The sequence below is a fragment of the Taudactylus pleione genome, unplaced genomic scaffold (genome assembly GCF_031769625.1).
Source record: "Taudactylus pleione unplaced genomic scaffold, aTauple2 ptg000757l, whole genome shotgun sequence".
In the NCBI taxonomy this organism is placed as follows: Eukaryota; Metazoa; Chordata; class Amphibia; order Anura; family Myobatrachidae; genus Taudactylus; species Taudactylus pleione.
In genome coordinates, this window is record NW_028285159.1 from 5,492,992 (window position 1) to 5,510,034 (window position 17,043).

The 17,043-nt window shown below is 48.6% G+C and overlaps 1 protein-coding gene across 1 annotated transcript in view; it reads right to left on the minus strand.

The window, feature by feature from the left end:
• HAUS6 (HAUS augmin like complex subunit 6) overlaps positions 1–17,043 on the minus strand; it is an 80,258-nt gene that overhangs the window by 45,847 nt on the left and 17,368 nt on the right. The window contains 3 exon segments of the mRNA XM_088457327.1: positions 9,693–9,756; positions 12,834–12,924; positions 14,342–14,444. Coding sequence (XP_088313453.1) covers positions 9,693–9,756; positions 12,834–12,924; positions 14,342–14,444 — 258 coding nt within the window.

Below are 17,043 nucleotides of genomic sequence, written 5' to 3' on the forward strand. Positions count from 1 at the left end.
ACCCCGCCCCCGAGCCACAGGCACCTCAGTTGATAAGCAACCAAGGCCGGAGGAGACGAAACAGAGAGAAACCATACCTCACAGAAACGGAAAACCGGTGACCAGCAACACAGCCCGTATGAAGCCAGGTGCGTCAGGGCGGGGGCCCTGTGGACTTCGTAGAAACAAAAAGGTAAGATAACAAAAGGTAAGTTCTTACCATATCTTGTTTTCTACTTCAGGGTCCATAGGGGGTCCTCAGGGCTGACCGTGAGGATGTCCCAAAGAAGTTCAACTAAGGGCAGGGACGCTCCTGTGCAGAAAGGAGAATTCGGCACCCGAAGGAGCATCGTGAGAGGCAAAGGTGTCAAATGCATAGAACCTCAAAAATGTCTGAATGGAAGACCAGGTAGCCACTTACATAGCTGAACAGCAGAGGCGCCATGGCTAGCAGCCCAAGAAGGATCCACAGACAGAGTGGAATGAGCCTTAACGGAGGCTGGAACAGGTAAACCCTCCTGCATTTAAGCCTCACAAACAGAAAGCCAACGGGCCAAAAGTTTGTTTGGTTTTCACGAGGGGTTGGCCTGCCAACAAAGAGGACAAACAAGGAAACAGACTTCCTTATGGAATCAGTCTGGTCCACATGAATTCTGAGAGCACGGACTACATCTAAGGAAGCCTCACCAGCTGAAACATCAGGAGACCAAAAAACTGGCACAACAATTTTTTGATTAATGTGGAACTTGGAAACCACTTTAGGCAGAAACTCAGAACGAGTGCGAGGCACCGCTCTGTCCTGGTGAAAAATCAGAAAAGGGGGACGACAGGAACGCACCCCCAATTCTGACACCCTCCTGGCTGAAGCAATTGCCAGGAGAAAAACCAGTCTTAAATGTCAACCACTTGAGTTCCACTGACTCAAGAGGCTCAAAAAAGGAGGACCCTGCAGGGCCCGAAGAACCACCGCCAAGTCCCACGGCACCACTGGAGGCACAAAGGGAGGCTGGATTCGAAGTACACCTTGGAAAAAGGTGTGAACATCTGGCAGTGTAGCGATCCTACGTTGGAACCACACATTCAGTGCAGACACATGAACCTTCAGAGGCAAGACGTAAGCCTAGGTCCAAACCTGACTGAAGAAAAGCCAAAATCCTAGAAACCCTGAACACTTGCGGATCATAGTTTCTGGACTCCCCACCAAAAGCAAGTGTGCCAAATTGTGGTAAACCGGTGCGGAAGCAGGCTTGCGTGTCCTCAGCATGGTACTAATAACAGAGCTTGAAAAGTCCCGAGACCTTAAGACGGCTGTCTCAAGAGCCACACAGTTAGACAACCGACGCAGATCCGGGTAAAGGCAGGGCCCCTGAGACAGCAGGTCCCGACGCTGAGGTAGAAGGTACGGAGCGTCGATAGATGGTACTCCGATCTGCGGAGCCTAAGGACGTCTGGGCCAAGCTGGAGCCACCAGCAGAAGCGTGCCAGTGTCCTACTTGAATTTTCACAGAACCCGAGGCAGCAGTGATATTGGAGGAAAAGGATACGCCAATTGAAACGTCCATTTCACCAACAGCGTGTCCACCAGACTTGCGCCAGCGTCTCTTGCCCTTGACCCGTACAGAGACAACTTGTGATTCTGACATGAGGCCATCAGGTCCAACTCCGGCAGTCCCCATTTGTCCACGAGAAGCTGAAATACCTCTGGGTGAAGCGACCATTCCCTGGGATGCACGTCGTGACGGCCGAGGAAGTCCGCCTCCCAATTGAGGACTCCCGGGATGAAGACTGCCGAGATTGCTGGAAGGTGGCACTCCACCAAAGCTAGGAAGCGAGACACCTCCGACATCGCAGCTCGACTGCAAGTTTCTTCCTGGTGATTGATAAACGCCACCTTGGTGGCGTTGTCGGACTGCACCTGTACTGCCCTTCCTTGAAGGAGCGGTGCCGAACGACTGCAGAGCCCTGTACACGGCCTGCAGTTCCAGAATGTTGATTGGGAGAACCGCTTCCTCCACAGTCCAACGGCACTGAAATGACAATGAGCCGGTCACTGCCCCCTAACCCCGGAGACTGGCATCTGTTGTGAGCAGAACCCAGTCCGGGATCCAAAAGGGGCGCCCCTTCATGAGATGAGCTGTCTGATGCCACCAAGCTAAAGACAGGCGAACTTCTGGGGACAATACCAGCATCTGAGATCGGATTCGGTGAGGTAACCCGTTCCATTCGGATAGAATCAACCCCTGCAGTGGCCTGGAATGGAACTGGGCAAATTCCACCATGTTGAATGCCGACACCATGGACCCCAGAGCTCTCATTGCTGAGTTGACAGACATTCGGCAACTGCTCAGGCAACTGTATCAGCAGCTGTAGGGAGGAGACCTTCTCTGGAGTCAGAAAGATCTTTGGTGACGAGAATCTAGCAGGGCTCCCAAATAAACCATCCGTTGTGATGGGATCAGGGAGGACTTTTTCCAATTTATCAACCACCCCTGTACTTGCAGGCAAGTGATCGTCAGGTGGAGATGCTGAAGCAGTACCTCCGGGTAACTTGCCAGCAGGGAGGAGGTCGTCTAGATACGGCAACAGCCGTATACCCTGGCTCCGAAAGTCGGCGGCCATGATCGCCATCACCTTGGTGCCGTGGAGAGGCCAAAGGGTAGCGCCCGAAACTGGTAGTGATGTTGCAGTATAGCAAACTTCAGATACCGCTGGGTGAAGGCGCTATAGGAACATTGAGGTAGGCGTCCTGGATATCCAGGGAGACCATGTAATTCCCCAGTTCCATCACCAGAATGATGGAACGTAACGTTTCCATCCTGAACTTGAGGAACCTGTTTAGAGACTTCAAACTGAGGATAGGGCGATGAGAACCATTGGGTTTCTGCACCAGAAACAGAGTAGTACCCCGTCCCACGTTGAGACTGAGGAACAGGAACAATGACCCCGGCTGTAAGTAAGGACTCTATAGCCATCTGAATCTGCAAAGCTTTGGTTTTGTCCAGAGAAGGACTCGTGCAGAAAACTTGTGGGGCGGTCTGTGCCGAAAAGACAGGGCGTACCCCTGGGAGACCACTTCTCGAACCCAGGCATTCGTGGTGGTATTGTGCCAGCACTGGGCAAGTTGAAGAAGTCGGCCGCCCACTCTGGGGTCCCCCAGAGGGAGGCCCATCCCATCAGGCAGAAGGTTTATCTTCCTGCTTGGAAAAAGGGCGAATAGCACTCCAGGCTTGCTTTTTGGGCTTAGAGGCGGCCTTGGTCGCCGACTGTCTCGGGAAGGACTGACCATTGGCCTTACCCTGAACCCGAAAGGCAGAGCTCCTGACCTTAGCATGCGTTGTAGTCAAAGGGAGGAAAGCTGACTTGGATTTAGCCAGAGTATCCACTATTTTGTCCAAGTCTGGACCAAACAACAACTCTCCATTAAAGGGTAAGGCCTCCAGGCCCTTCTTAGAATCTGCGTCTGCTCTCTAGGATCTCAGCCACAAGGACCGGCGAGCAGATACTGCTGACGCCGAAACCCTAGAGGTCAGTAGACTTGCATCTAAAGACGCTTCCCCAATAAAGGAAGCAGCATCTCTCATCTGTCCAATTAACGCTCTCTGGACATTCCGGAGCATTGTCTGGAAAGGTATCCTCTAATGCGTTGGCCCAGCTCTCAAAGGCTTTAGCCACCCAGGAGATGGCCATGGATGATCCAGTTGAAGTCACCTTAGCCTTCTTAAAATTAGGATACTTCGACCTAGGGGCCAGTGCATCATCCTCTCTGTGAAGGATGGCCCGCACCGCCCTAACCAAAGCCGGCACATTAATGGAGGACTGACTCGGACGCCACGGCTCAAGAGGTAGAGACTGTGTCCTCATGTACCTCCCAGTCATCTGAAGACACGTCAGTGTCCGTTAAATGCGTAGCCAGCACTGGACGCGTAGACGCCTTTTGGAGGCATGTCACCCTGTAACAGCGACTGAAAAGCTGAAGACGAGGCCGCAGAAAACACCCTTCCCCCACACACCTGCCGGGCCGTAGTGTCGCTGGTCTGTCCCCAGACAGGTGATGCCGCTGGACCCCTCTGCCCCACAAGTTCTCGATCACCACACAGCTAATGAGCCCTGGGCCAGAGAAGTAGTTAGCCACAATTGTAAAAGCCATTACGGCCAGTGGGTAGGGAATACACTGGAGACTCAATTCACTACAGAGGTAGAGATTTGAGTCTAAAATGGAAAAAAGTTCCCACGTAGGAAGTGGTCTCGGGCTTGGAGGAAGGAATCACTCACTCTTAATTGTTTTCATGCACCATAAAAAAAATATCAAAAAAAATAATAATAATAAACCTCCCTAAGGAGAACAAACTGCCCTGCAAGGGGGAAAAAAATCCAAAAACGTTATCCAACAATCTCCAAGTGCATCCGGCTCTCGGGCACTAAAAACAAAAATATGAGATATGGTAAGAACTTACCTTTGTTATCTCTATTTCTACGAAGTCCATAGGGTTCCACAGGATACCTTGGGGTATAGGTGTGACGTCAGTCATCGGGCACCATAGAGTTAAGCTTTCAGCCTCCCAGGATGCACTAGGGTCCCACACCTATACCCCACCCCCGAGCCAAGGCACCTCAGTTAGTTACCAAGCCATAGGCCGGAGGAGGAGAAGGAAGAGAGAAAGAAGATCTGGATACACACAAGAATCACACTCTCACCAGAGGGAGACGGGAAAACCGGTGACCAGACCAAAGCCCCTCTGCAGCACAGGTGCGACAGGGCGGGAGTCCTGTGGAACCCTATGGACTTCGTAGAAATAGAGATAACAAAGGTAAGTTCTTACCATATCTCATTTTCTACTTCAGGGTCCATAGGGTATCCACAGGATACCTTGGGGATGTCCCAAAGCAGTATCCTTTAAGGGCGGGGACGCTCCTGTGCTGAAAGGAGAATCCGCCGCCCGAAGGAAGCATCCTGAGAGGCGAAGGTGTCAAACCTGTAATACCTCACGAAGGTATGGACAGAGGACCAAGTAGCAGCCTTGCAGATCTGGACTGCAGAGGCACCACGTCGAGCTGCCCACGAAGGACCCACAGACCTAGTGGAATGAGCCTTCAAAGAAGGAGGAACCGGCAGACCTTCATGAAGATAAGCTTCAGAGATAGCCATACGGATCCAGGCTGCCAAAGTTTGCTTTGAAGCAGGCCAACCCTTTTTACGGAAGCCATAGAGGACAAACAAGGCGTCCGACTTCCTAAACGAAGAAGTGCAGTCAACATAAGTCCTTAAGGCCCGCACAACATCCAAAGTGGCCTCACCCACTGAAAGACCAGGTGAGTTAAAGGCCGGAACAACTATTTCCTCGTTAACATGAAACTGGGAAACAACTTTGGGAAGAAATTCAGGCAGAGTGCGGAGCACAGCCCTGTTCTCATGAAAAATCAAGAAAGGGGGTCTACAAGAGCCCCTAAATCAGAAACATGTCTGGCCGAAGCTATGGCCAGAAGGAAAACAGTCTTAGCTGTTAGCCATTTAAGATCCACTGAGCCCAGTGGTTCAAACGGCGGTCCCTGGAGAGCCCTCAGGACCACAGCCAAATCCCAAGGCGCCACAGGTGGAACAAAGGGCGGCTGAATGCGGAGAACACCTTGCATAAAGGTGCGCACATCCGGGATTGTAGCAATCCTACGGTGAAACCAGACAGACAGGGCCGAAACCTGTACCTTCAAAGAAGCAAGGCGAAGCCCATGATCTAGTCCCGCTTGTAGGAAGGCAAGTATCCTAGACAGACGAAACTCCCGCGGTGCATAACCTCTCGGTCGACACCATTGGAAGAACGTATGCCACACGCAATGGTATATCCTCGCGGACGACGGTTTCCGAGCTCGCAACATGGTACGCACCACAGAGCTGGAAAACCCCCTGGACCTCAACATGGCTGTCTCAACAGCCACGCCGTCAAAGACAGCCGAGCCAGGTCCGGGTGAAGACTAGGACCCTGCGACAGAAGGTCCGGTCGTAACGGCAACTGCAGAGGACTGTCCACGGATAGACCTTGAAGGTCTGAGAGCCAGTGCCGTCTGGGCCACGCGGGAGCTATCAACAGGAGCGTCCCTCCTTCCTGTTTGAATTTCCGGATTACCCGTGGAAGAAGGGAAATCGGAGGAAACAGGTACGCGAACCGGAACGTCCACCGGACGGACAGAGCATCCACCAGAGACGCCTCTTCGGCTCTTGTGCGAGACCAGTACACCAGCAACTTGTTGTTGTGCCGGGACGCCATGAGGTCGATCTCTGGAAGACCCCACCTGTCCACCAGCAGTTGAAAAACGTCCGGGTGCAGGGACCATTCCCCCGGATGAACGTCCTGGCGACTTAGAAAGTCCGCCTCCCAATTTAGCACTCCCGGGATGAAGACCGCTGATATGGCCGGAAGATTGCGCTCCGCCCATACCAGGATCCGAGACACCTCTACGAGAGCCGCCCGACTTCGGGTTCCTCCTTGCCTGTTTATGTAGGCCACGGTGGTAGCGTTGTCCGACTGGACCTGCACCGGGCGACCCTGGAGAACCAGATGTGCCTGCTGGAGAGCATTGAAGACCGCACGGAGTTCCAAGATATTTATTGGAAGCTCCGCTTCTGTCGGCGTCCACCTGCCCTGGAACAAGTGTGGACCCGAAACTGCTCCCCAGCCCCGAAGACTGGCGTCCGTTGTCAACAGGACCCAATTTGGTACCCAGAACAGACGTCCCTTGCTGAGATGGGTCGTCTGCAACCACCTGGCAAGGGACAGGCGAACCTCCGGGGTGAGCAACATCGTCTGGGACTTTAGAGACTGAGGCAGCCCGTTCCACTTGGACAGGATCAGGTGCTGCAGAGGTCTGGAGTGAAACTGGGCATATTCCACCATGTCGAACACTGACACCATGGAGCAAAGTAACCTCATCGCCGAGTGTAGAGACACCCGGCGGCTGTGCAGACAACTGCACACCCTCGATTGTAAAGCAGAGATCTTTTCCTCCGTCACAAAGATCCTTTGCTGTCCCGAGTCCAGTAAGGCTCCGAGGTGCAGAATCCGCCAAGACGGGATTAGAGTGGACTTCTGCCAGTTGATTAACCAGCCGTGCCGTTGCAGTAGCGCAATGGTCAGGTCCAAGTGGCGTAGAAGGAGCTCTGGAGATCCTGCCACTAATAACAGGTCGTCCAAGTACGGCAACATGCGGACTCCCTGCAGCCGCAGAGAAGCCGCCATCACCTTGGTGAACACACGCGGTGCTGTCGCCAGGCCAAAAGGTAACGCCCGAAACTGAAAGTGGTCGCTGCGGATTGCAAACCTGAGGAACTGTTGATGGCGCAAAAGAATAGGGACATGCAGGTAAGCGTCCTGTATGTCCAATGACACCATGTAGTCCCCAGGTTCCAGCGCCAGAATGATGGACAGTAGGATCTCCATCCGAAACATCGGCACCCGCAAAGACTTGTTGAGAGCTTTGAGGTTGAGAATCGGACGATACGGACCCATTGGGTTTCTGCACCAAAAAAAGATTTGAATAGAAACCCTGGCCCCTCTGGGAGAATGGAACAGGCACTATAACTCCAGCCTGGAGCATAGTGTGCAAGACCTTCCGCAGCTCTGTGGCCTTGTTCCGGTCTGATGGTAGACCCGTGGTGAAGAACCGAGCCGGGGGTCTGTGCCGGAGAGGGCGTACCCGTGGGAGACCACCTCGAGAACCCAAGTGTCTGTCGTGGTGATCGACCAACACCGGGCGAACTGCAGCAGGCGGCCTCCCACTTTGGGATCCCCCAATCGGAGGCCCGGACCATCAGGCCGCAAGCTTGTCATCAGGCTTAGGGGCCAGACGTCTGGTACTCCATGCCTGCTTCCGGAGCTTGGCCGATTTCTTGGGACCAGCCTGTCGGGGAAAAGACTGTGGTTTGGGCCTGCCCTGGGCCCTATAAGACCGAAAGGACGATGGTCCTGAACCAGAAGGAGCCGCGGCCGACATGCCGATTTGGCTGCCGCCAGCGTGCCCACGATCTTGTCCAGATCTGGACCGAAGAGAACTTCTCAGTTAAAGGGCAACGCCTCCAAACCCTTTTTGGAGTCAGCGTCCGCCTTCCGGGATCGTAACCACAAGGTGTGACGAGCAGCCACTGCTGCTGAAGAAATTCGAGACACCAGTGTACTACTGTCTAAGGCCGCCTCGTTGATATAAGTGGCCGAATCACTGAGATTACCAATCAACTCCGTTCGTTCGGCCGGACAGTCGGAATCAAAGGAAGCCTCCAATTAATCCGCCCAGCGCTCCATCGCTCTGGCAACCCAGCAAATGGCCATAGCCGGCCGCACTGCTGCCCCCCCCCTATGGTGCCCGATGACTGACGTCACACCTATACCCCAAGGTATCCTGTGGATACCCTATATACCCTGAAGTAGAAAAAACACTGGTGGCTGTGGGGTATATAGAAAGGAAGCAGCCTGTTTCAGTACCAACATTTGGAAGTCACTCAGTGCTGAAACACGTTGGATCAGACAAACGGGCAGCCCACCTATTTCACATCCACGCTCACCCACAATAATACAGAACAACTGAACTGGAATAAGCCTATTACCATCTGAAGCAAAAGACGCAAGACACAGGGACTGAAAGTTAAGGCAGTGAGGAACGCAGAGTCATCATGCCCCCCGGCCTGTCACAAGCACCCCACGAGGATTTCCCGGTAGTGGGAGTATAGGGCAGCTGAATTGCTACAACAGCAAACCCCCAGAGGTACCCACAACGGCAAACACCCATGCACCACCATCAGCATCACAGTGGGCAGCACAACAAGAAGCAGCCAGCGCCTAACAACCCCGCCGGCATCATGAACAGTGTCACAGTGCGCAGCACAGCAAGACTCAGCCAGCCCGTCCCGGCCAGCATCCAGATTACCACAGATTCACATGATCCTGCTACAGGAGCCAGGACCAAGCGAACACACAATACAATGTGCCCGGTCTCACACCAGCACAAGGCAGCGACAAGGACACAAGGCACCAGTCACTACCCAAACAACCACACTTACCGGTAAGTGACCTAGCCTAAGCGGGACACCGCCTCTAGCACTGGACTGTATTAAACTGGGTTAAATGCAAGCCCACCAGCTAATCGCATGATTGACTATCACCATCAGCATACACAGGGTTTGAACGCACCCCCTTGAACTCACCAGGATCATCACACTGTTCTGAGTTTAGTTTGGGCCTGCACACCACCAGAAAGAACCACCACCATCCTGCTGCCCTTTTGGAATCCCTTTTCCCGCCTCTTACCTTCCACCGTCCTCACCTGTGCAGCGCTGCCTATTCCCACCTTCATATGCATATTTAGAGACCGGTCATCTCTAAGGAAAGCTGCGCACAGACCACCTCATCTCCTCCCAAACCCCCCCCCATTAGAGCGCAAAGTTTAATCAATTATCTAAAATCTCCGAAAGCATCTGGCTCTCGGGCACTAAAAAAAAAAAAAAAAAAATGTAAAAACATTGGTGGCTGTTGGGTATAAAGAGAGGAAGCAGACAGTTTCAGTACCAACATTTGAAAGTGCTTAGATTCACATGTCCACTCATATACCAAGATTCCAGTATCCCCCACCGGAGAAGAGAGATTCCATTTTCACAGATTTACACAAAAACTTTATTTTAAAAGATGTGCATAAATGAGTTTCATTAAAGAAAAAAAAAAAAAAAAGCTCACCTTTTCATTCAGGGACATTCTGCGTTTACTGGGAGTCACCTTGTTAAGAAATGGTAGAGATTTCCTGCGGGGTAAAATAATTAAAAATTTATAAAAACCACTGTGACTATTTTTTCCTAAAAAGAACTTGTGGTGAAAAGCATTCACAACCTACTACTGCAAGTCTCAGCTTGACTTCCCATTTTACATGGCCAATTCCTTGCACTCATTTAGTATCATCCTTGTCACTTTTATTTAGGGTTACTCCTGAAACACTTACCATCTCATTATTTTAACATTACCATTTGTAATTCCAATAATTTCAGAAATGTAGAATTACCAATAGATTTCCCTTTATAATTTCCTCTTAGAACAGTGCTTCTCAAAATAGGTCCGAAAGCACACTTAAGTCTTGGGGCTCAATCCAATTAGGAGCAAGTTTGCGAAAGCTTGTTTTATGAAACACATACACTGCACAAATGAGTGCACTCAAGAAATGTGAGATCCAATTAGAAAAGCCAATTTGCGATAGCTGCAGCGACTGTGCGTGACTTGGAAGTGAATGAAAAAGTGGGTAGGCCATTCTCGACCACCAAAAGTGACAACCGCGATAACAAGATCATATAAAAGGCTGTTAGTGGTCATAAGGAAAGTACTGGATGTTTTTAAACTGTCGTTTATCAGTAAAGTCTTTCCAGCATTTTGGTGTACAGAAAATGTAAATTTAAACTCTCAAACTTGTATAAAAACACTGCAAAACTACTTTACACTTCCCTCATCTGAGTTCTAAAACCCCAGTCCCACTAATCCAACACCTCCATGTACCTGTCCCACATCTTTTAACTCATTGAGCTTTTTAAAGAAATTCACCTGAAGACAGATATGTCTTTATTGGCCAAATAATGGAATTTAAAACCCTCCAAGTGCCTGATGATTTTTTGGGAGGGGTGTAACAGAGGTTCTGCACTGTGTCCCGAAGATTTTCCCTACCTTTCCACCTGCTCACTGGGATGTGCACAAAAGAAAACACACCCAGAATTCCTTTGAATAAAAATTCATGTGAGTTTGGAATTTGATTACAAATGAAATGCGCAGTGCAAGTACGCCATGAAAACAGATCACAGGACCCAACTGTCACCTAGCTGAATTGACCTCTAGGTTTTAATCATATCACCTCACTCACTTAGATTTAGCCACCTGTGCTCAAGCATAATCACCCTTAAAAAAAAAAAAAAAAAAAAAAAAAGTGTTCAAATGCCTTGATGACAACATGGCACTAGAATAAAAAGTGTAGTGTAATAAAGTACCAACCAATCATCTCCTAACTCACTTTACAGGTGGTGTTTGAACAATGACAGGAGCTGATTGGTTGGTACTCTCTCTCCAAGGCTTAGAGCATCTCCCCCCCCAATTCTTTAACCGTTGTGTTCAACCTTTCCGTTATTCTACTAGCTCTACACTGAGTATCTGCTAATCACTGCATCACCAAAATGCTAGTAAAGTTAATAGGACCATTGCATACTGACTTTATAGACTACAGACTTAATTTGTTCATTCTCCTACTTTTCTCTTTAATATACTTCTTACTATTACAACTCTACTGTATTTCCTGCTTATACCTCTCCATCCTGTCTTTATCCTTACCCATCTCCCTCATCTTTCACCAATCCAGACATAATCGACCTTTATAGCCAGTCTAGATTTTCCATAATATATCAATTACATGTTTTCGTTTTGACGCATCAGAATTTGACTCCTAGTCAAAGCCTAAAATCCCACATCTTTCATACAGTGTTCTAAAGGGATCTTATACAAGGGAAAAAAAAAAAAAAAAATCAGATTCAGAAGGCTTTTGGGTCAAACAACAGGGACACTGATTTACATTCAGTCACTTGGCAAACACTGCAAATCTACCTACCAATCTGCACTCTTTAAATAGATTAGACTGTTTAGGCAGATTTTTTTTTCTCCCCTTCAGCCCTGCTATTTTGTACGTGCTCTGTCGCTACTAAGCATCTTATCGTAAAAGCACCTTCTTTCACACACAGCACTTTTGAGACTCTGTATTTTCTTGAGTCTATCAAGGTGTGCTGGCACAGCTGATCCAGTGTGTGTTTAATGTCAATGCTGTGAGTTTTATGCCTCATGCATGGCATTGGGAGCTGTCTGCCACCGTCCAACACACTGCACGTCATGGACACACTGTAGAATTATATAATAGATGTAAAAAAATAGCTACTTGGTACTCACAGCTCATTAAGAGTGCAAATAAGGCACAGAGACCGTACATCAGCACCAAAAGCAGTAGGCACAAGCTGACTCTTACCTTCAGTTAATGCTGGTTTTGGGAGGTGAGGGCCACATGTTACCATTAACACATGTTCAACGTGCAAACTGTTTCACTACTCCTGAAAGTCACATCAAAATTACAGCATCTGGAAGGACAGACACTGCTACGAACCTATGTTGCCTTCACAGCTACCTGTGCAACACTACAAGCAGATATCCAACTGAATAATTTTACAAATTAAACAAGCCGCAAGCAGCAGTGAAAACAAATGAAAAGCTGCTTAAGACAAAGGTTCAGAGAGCAAACTACACCAGGGGTGGGGAAATATTGATCTTTATAACATTATTCTTGTCCCTGGTGCAGGCCACGCCTCCTCCATGTGATGTAACTCGGGGGCAGAGCCACAATCGCTGGCGATTACAGCAATGCCTGGAGTAGCCTCAGGATGCTCTGGGGAGCTGTAAGGGCAGCGGTATGACAGTCTGCAGCATCTCAAAGATGCTCCAGGCGGCACTGCTGCATAGATTCTGGCTGCAGTGTGCCTTTCTGGGCACCCTGCTAGCCAGATGAGATTAGCAGAAAAAAAGCTCAGAGGGCCAGACCAAATTATTCCAGGGGCTTTACAGTACATCTGGAAAGTATTCACAGCGCTTTACTTTTTCCACATTTTGTTACGTTACAGCCTTATTCCAAAATGGAATAAATTCATTTTTGTCCTCAAAATTCTACACACAATACCCCAAAATGACAACGTGTAGAAAGTTTTTTGCAAAATTAAAATAGATAAGAAATCACAAGTATTCACATCCTTTGCCATGAAGCTCAAAATTGAGCTCTGGTTTAAGAAAATAAACCAAATGTAAAATGCTTACCTTCTAGAGGGTGTGAATAACGCAGAATCCATAAAACTTGTGAAGGAGTCATAACCTTTGTCCTTAACATTTGGATCTTTGTTGGAGGAATCTATTGATTACAAAAAGAATGACATTCATTCCTGTAACCAGGAGATACCCCGATGCCCAAAGGCAGGCAAGAACACATTGTAGCCAACTGGATAGATTTTTTTTTTTTTTTTTTTACAGTAACTCATCTTCTGTAGTTTGCCCAGATGACTTGGTCAGATTTCAAAACCATGATTGGAATAATCCAGAGCATAGCCATAATTTACTGCAATTCCTGAATTTATAACAGTGTATTTAATGATTGAACAATGATGAGCGTATAGGTAGTTAGCAATGTGTGTACAAATTCTCCTTTTGTTATAATTTAACAGTTATTTAAATTGCTTTTAACTATATAACGGTTACACTGAGGATTGACTGATAGAACAAGAGGCATGGATAATATACCCATTTATATTTTATTATTTAAAGGATCATGCCCATATAATTGACAATTTCACCCAAAACTGAATTAAGTTGACCAATACTGAATGATATAATCACTGGGATTATGGCATCACTCCAAACCCCAAATGCCTAACAGTATCGACAATCCAGTGTTGTGTGGAATTATCCTTTAAAAAAATGTTTGTTCAATCTTAAAGCAGATTAAATTAGAGCCCCAATTTTGTTGCAGTGTATATATTAAAATCAACAGAATGCTTACAATGTTCCTATGGCATGTGTGTAATTATTCATTTTGGGCACTCAGAATACAACAATTAGGTTGTCATTATTTTGAGGGAGGTAAAAAAAAAAAAAAAAAAAAAAAAAAAAAAAAAAAAAAAACCACACCCCTTCTACCTGTACATTACAAGCAGATACCTTTGAATAATTGTACTTCTTTACACACAGACACACACCTTCCTGTGACAGGCAAACCAATGGAAAAACTAAAAGCTGCTGAAGACAAGGGCCTGAATAGCAACTAAAAGTGCTAGTTGTATTAACTGGATACATTCAGTATCCCGGCGCGCTGAAGGCCGGCGCCAGAATCCATGCAACTGTCAGAATACCGATGCCAGCATCTGGACTGCCGGAATATCAAAAGGTAAGTAGCAGGGTTGGGAGGGGGTTGGTTAGGCACTAGTGGGAGGTTGAGATTTAGAGTACGGGGAGGGGGAGGTTAGGTTTAGACACCATTTTAGGGGTGTTAGGGTAGGGAGAGGGGGAGGATAAAAACAGATGTCTATCATAACCCTGTTGAGATGCCGGTGTCTAGATTTTGACCGCCGGTATTCTGAGCACTGGCATTCCGTGCTCATCAAGTATTAACCTCGCCCCCGCCCATTACCCTCCTCACATGAGTCTACCTGATCCTCTTAGCCCCACTCACTTCAATGTTTAACGTCTAATAGTCTGAAACAACCTGTTTTGGACAAAATAAGATGAACAGTGATCCATATGGTATTTAAACGGATGGTATTAAAGTTTCTCACCTGGGAGGGACACAGGGTATTGGCTAAAAACACTGCTGCTTAATTCTTCTTCTGCTGCAGGGTCAAATGAAAAAGGAGCAAGAGGAGGCTGCAGTTCTAGAACCTGACAAACAAGAAATACTACATTAGGATGGGGATGTAACAGCACTCCATTGTTGCAGCGCAAAAAGACAAACCCTGCTGACAGCAGAATCCAATAAAGTGCATCCGCATTCTAGGATGTCTGTGTGACAATGTTTAATAAAGTAAAGCCACTATTTGAGTTTAATGTAAACAAATGGATATGCGTAGCAGATAATCATAGGTCATAGAAAAGAAGAGTGGAGAGAATTTCTATTAAAACAAATTTTAAAAGGACTTCTTTAATGGCCGAATATATATATATATATATATATATATATATATATATATATATATATATATATATATATATACATATATACATACACACACACACACAATGTATTGGATTTATGCTTCAGGATATGAAAATATGAGATACGGTAAGAACTTACCTTTGTTATCTCTATTTCTACGAAGTCCATAGGGTTCCACAGGATACCTTGGGGTATAGGTGTGACGTCAGTCATCGGGCACCATAGAGTTAAGCTTTCAGCCTCCCAGGATGCACTAGGGTCCCCCTACTATACCCCGCCCCCGAGCCAAGGCACCTCAGTTACCAAGCCATAGGCCGGAGGAGGAGAAGGAAGAGAGAGAAAGAAGATCTGGATACACAAGAATCACTCTCACCAGAGGCAGACAGGAAAACCGGTGACCAGACCAAAGGCCATCTGCAGCACAGATGCGACAGGGCGGGAGTCCTGTGGAACCCTATGGACTTCGTAGAAATAGAGATAACAAAGGTAAGTTCTTACCATATCTCATTTTCTACTTCAGGGTCCATAGGGTATCCACAGGATACCTTGGGGATGTACCAAAGCAGTATCCTTTAAGGGTGGGGACGCTCCTGTGCTGAAAGGAGAATTCGCCGCCCGAAGGAAGCATCCTGAGAGGCGAAGGTGTCAAACCTGTAATACCTCACAAAGGTATGGACAGAGGACCAAGTAGCAGCCTTGCAGATCTGGACTGCAGAGGCACCACGTCGAGCTGCCCACGAAGGACCCACAGACCTAGTGGAATGAGCCTTCAAAGAAGGAGGAACCGGCAGACCTTCATGAAGATAAGCTTCAGAGATAGCCATACGGATCCAGGCTGCCAAAGTTTGCTTTGAAGCAGGCCAACCCTTTTTACGGAAGCCATAGAGGACAAACAAGGCGTCCGACTTCCTAAACGAAGAAGTGCGGTCAACATAAGTCCTTAAGGCCCGCACAACATCCAAAGTGGCCTCACCCACTGAAAGACCAGGTGAGTTAAAGGCCGGAACAACTATTTCCTCGTTAACATGAAACTGGGAAACAACTTTGGGAAGAAATTCAGGCAGAGTGCGGAGCACAGCCCTGTTCTCATGAAAAATCAAGAAAGGGGGTCTACAAGAGAGCCCCTAAATCAGAAACACGTCTGGCCGAAGCTATGGCCAGAAGGAAAACAGTCTTAGCCGTTAGCCATTTAAGATCCACTGAGCCCAGTGGTTCAAACGGTGGTCCCTGGAGAGCCCTCAGGACCACAGCCAAATTCCAAGGCGCCACAGGTGGAACATAGGGCGGCTGAATGCGGAGAACACCTTGCATAAAGGTGCGCACATCCAGGATTGTAGCAATCCTACGGTGAAACCAGACAGACAGGGCCGAAACCTGTACCTTCAAAGAAGCAAGGCGAAGCCCATGATCTAGTCCCGCTTGTAGGAAGGCAAGTATCCTAGACAGACGAAACTCCCGCGGTGCATAACCTCTCGGTCGACACCATTGGAAGAACGTATGCCACACGCGATGGTATATCGTCGCGGACGACGGTTTCCGAGCTCGCAACATGGTACGCACCACAGAGCTGGAAAACCCCCTGGACCTCAACATGGCTGTCTCAACAGCCACGCCGTCAAAGACAGCCGAGTCAAGTCCGGGTGAAGACAAGGACCCTGCGACAGAAGGTCCGGTCGTAGCGGCAACCGCAGAGGACTGTCCACGGACAGACCCTGAAGGTCTGAGAACCAGTGCCGTCTGGGCCACGCGGGAGCTATCAACAGGAGCGTCCCTCCTTCCTGTTTGAATTTACGGATTACCCGTGGAAGAAGGGAAATCGGAGGAAACAGGTACGCGAACCGGAACGTCCACCGGACGGACAGAGCATCCACCAGAGACGCCTCTTCGTCCCTTGTGCGAGACCCGTACACCGGCAACTTGTTGTTGTGCCGGGACGCCATGAGGTAGATCTCTGGAAGACCCCACCTGTCCACCAGCAGTTGAAAAACGTCCGGGTGCAGGGACCATTCCCCCGGATGAACGTCCTGGCGACTTAGAAAGTCCGCCTCCCAATTTAGCACTCCCGGGATGAAGACCGCTGATATGGCCGTAAGATTGCGCTCCGCCCATACTAGGATCCGAGACACCTCTACGAGAGCCGCCCGACTTCGTGTTCCTCCTTGCCTGTTTATGTAGGCCACGGTGGTAGCGTTGTCCGACTGGACCTGCACCGGGCGACCCTGGAGAACCAGATGTGCCTGCTGGAGAGCATTGAAGACCGCACGGAGTTCCAAGATATTTATTGGAAGCTCCGCTTCTGTCGGCGTCCACCTGCCCTGGAACAAG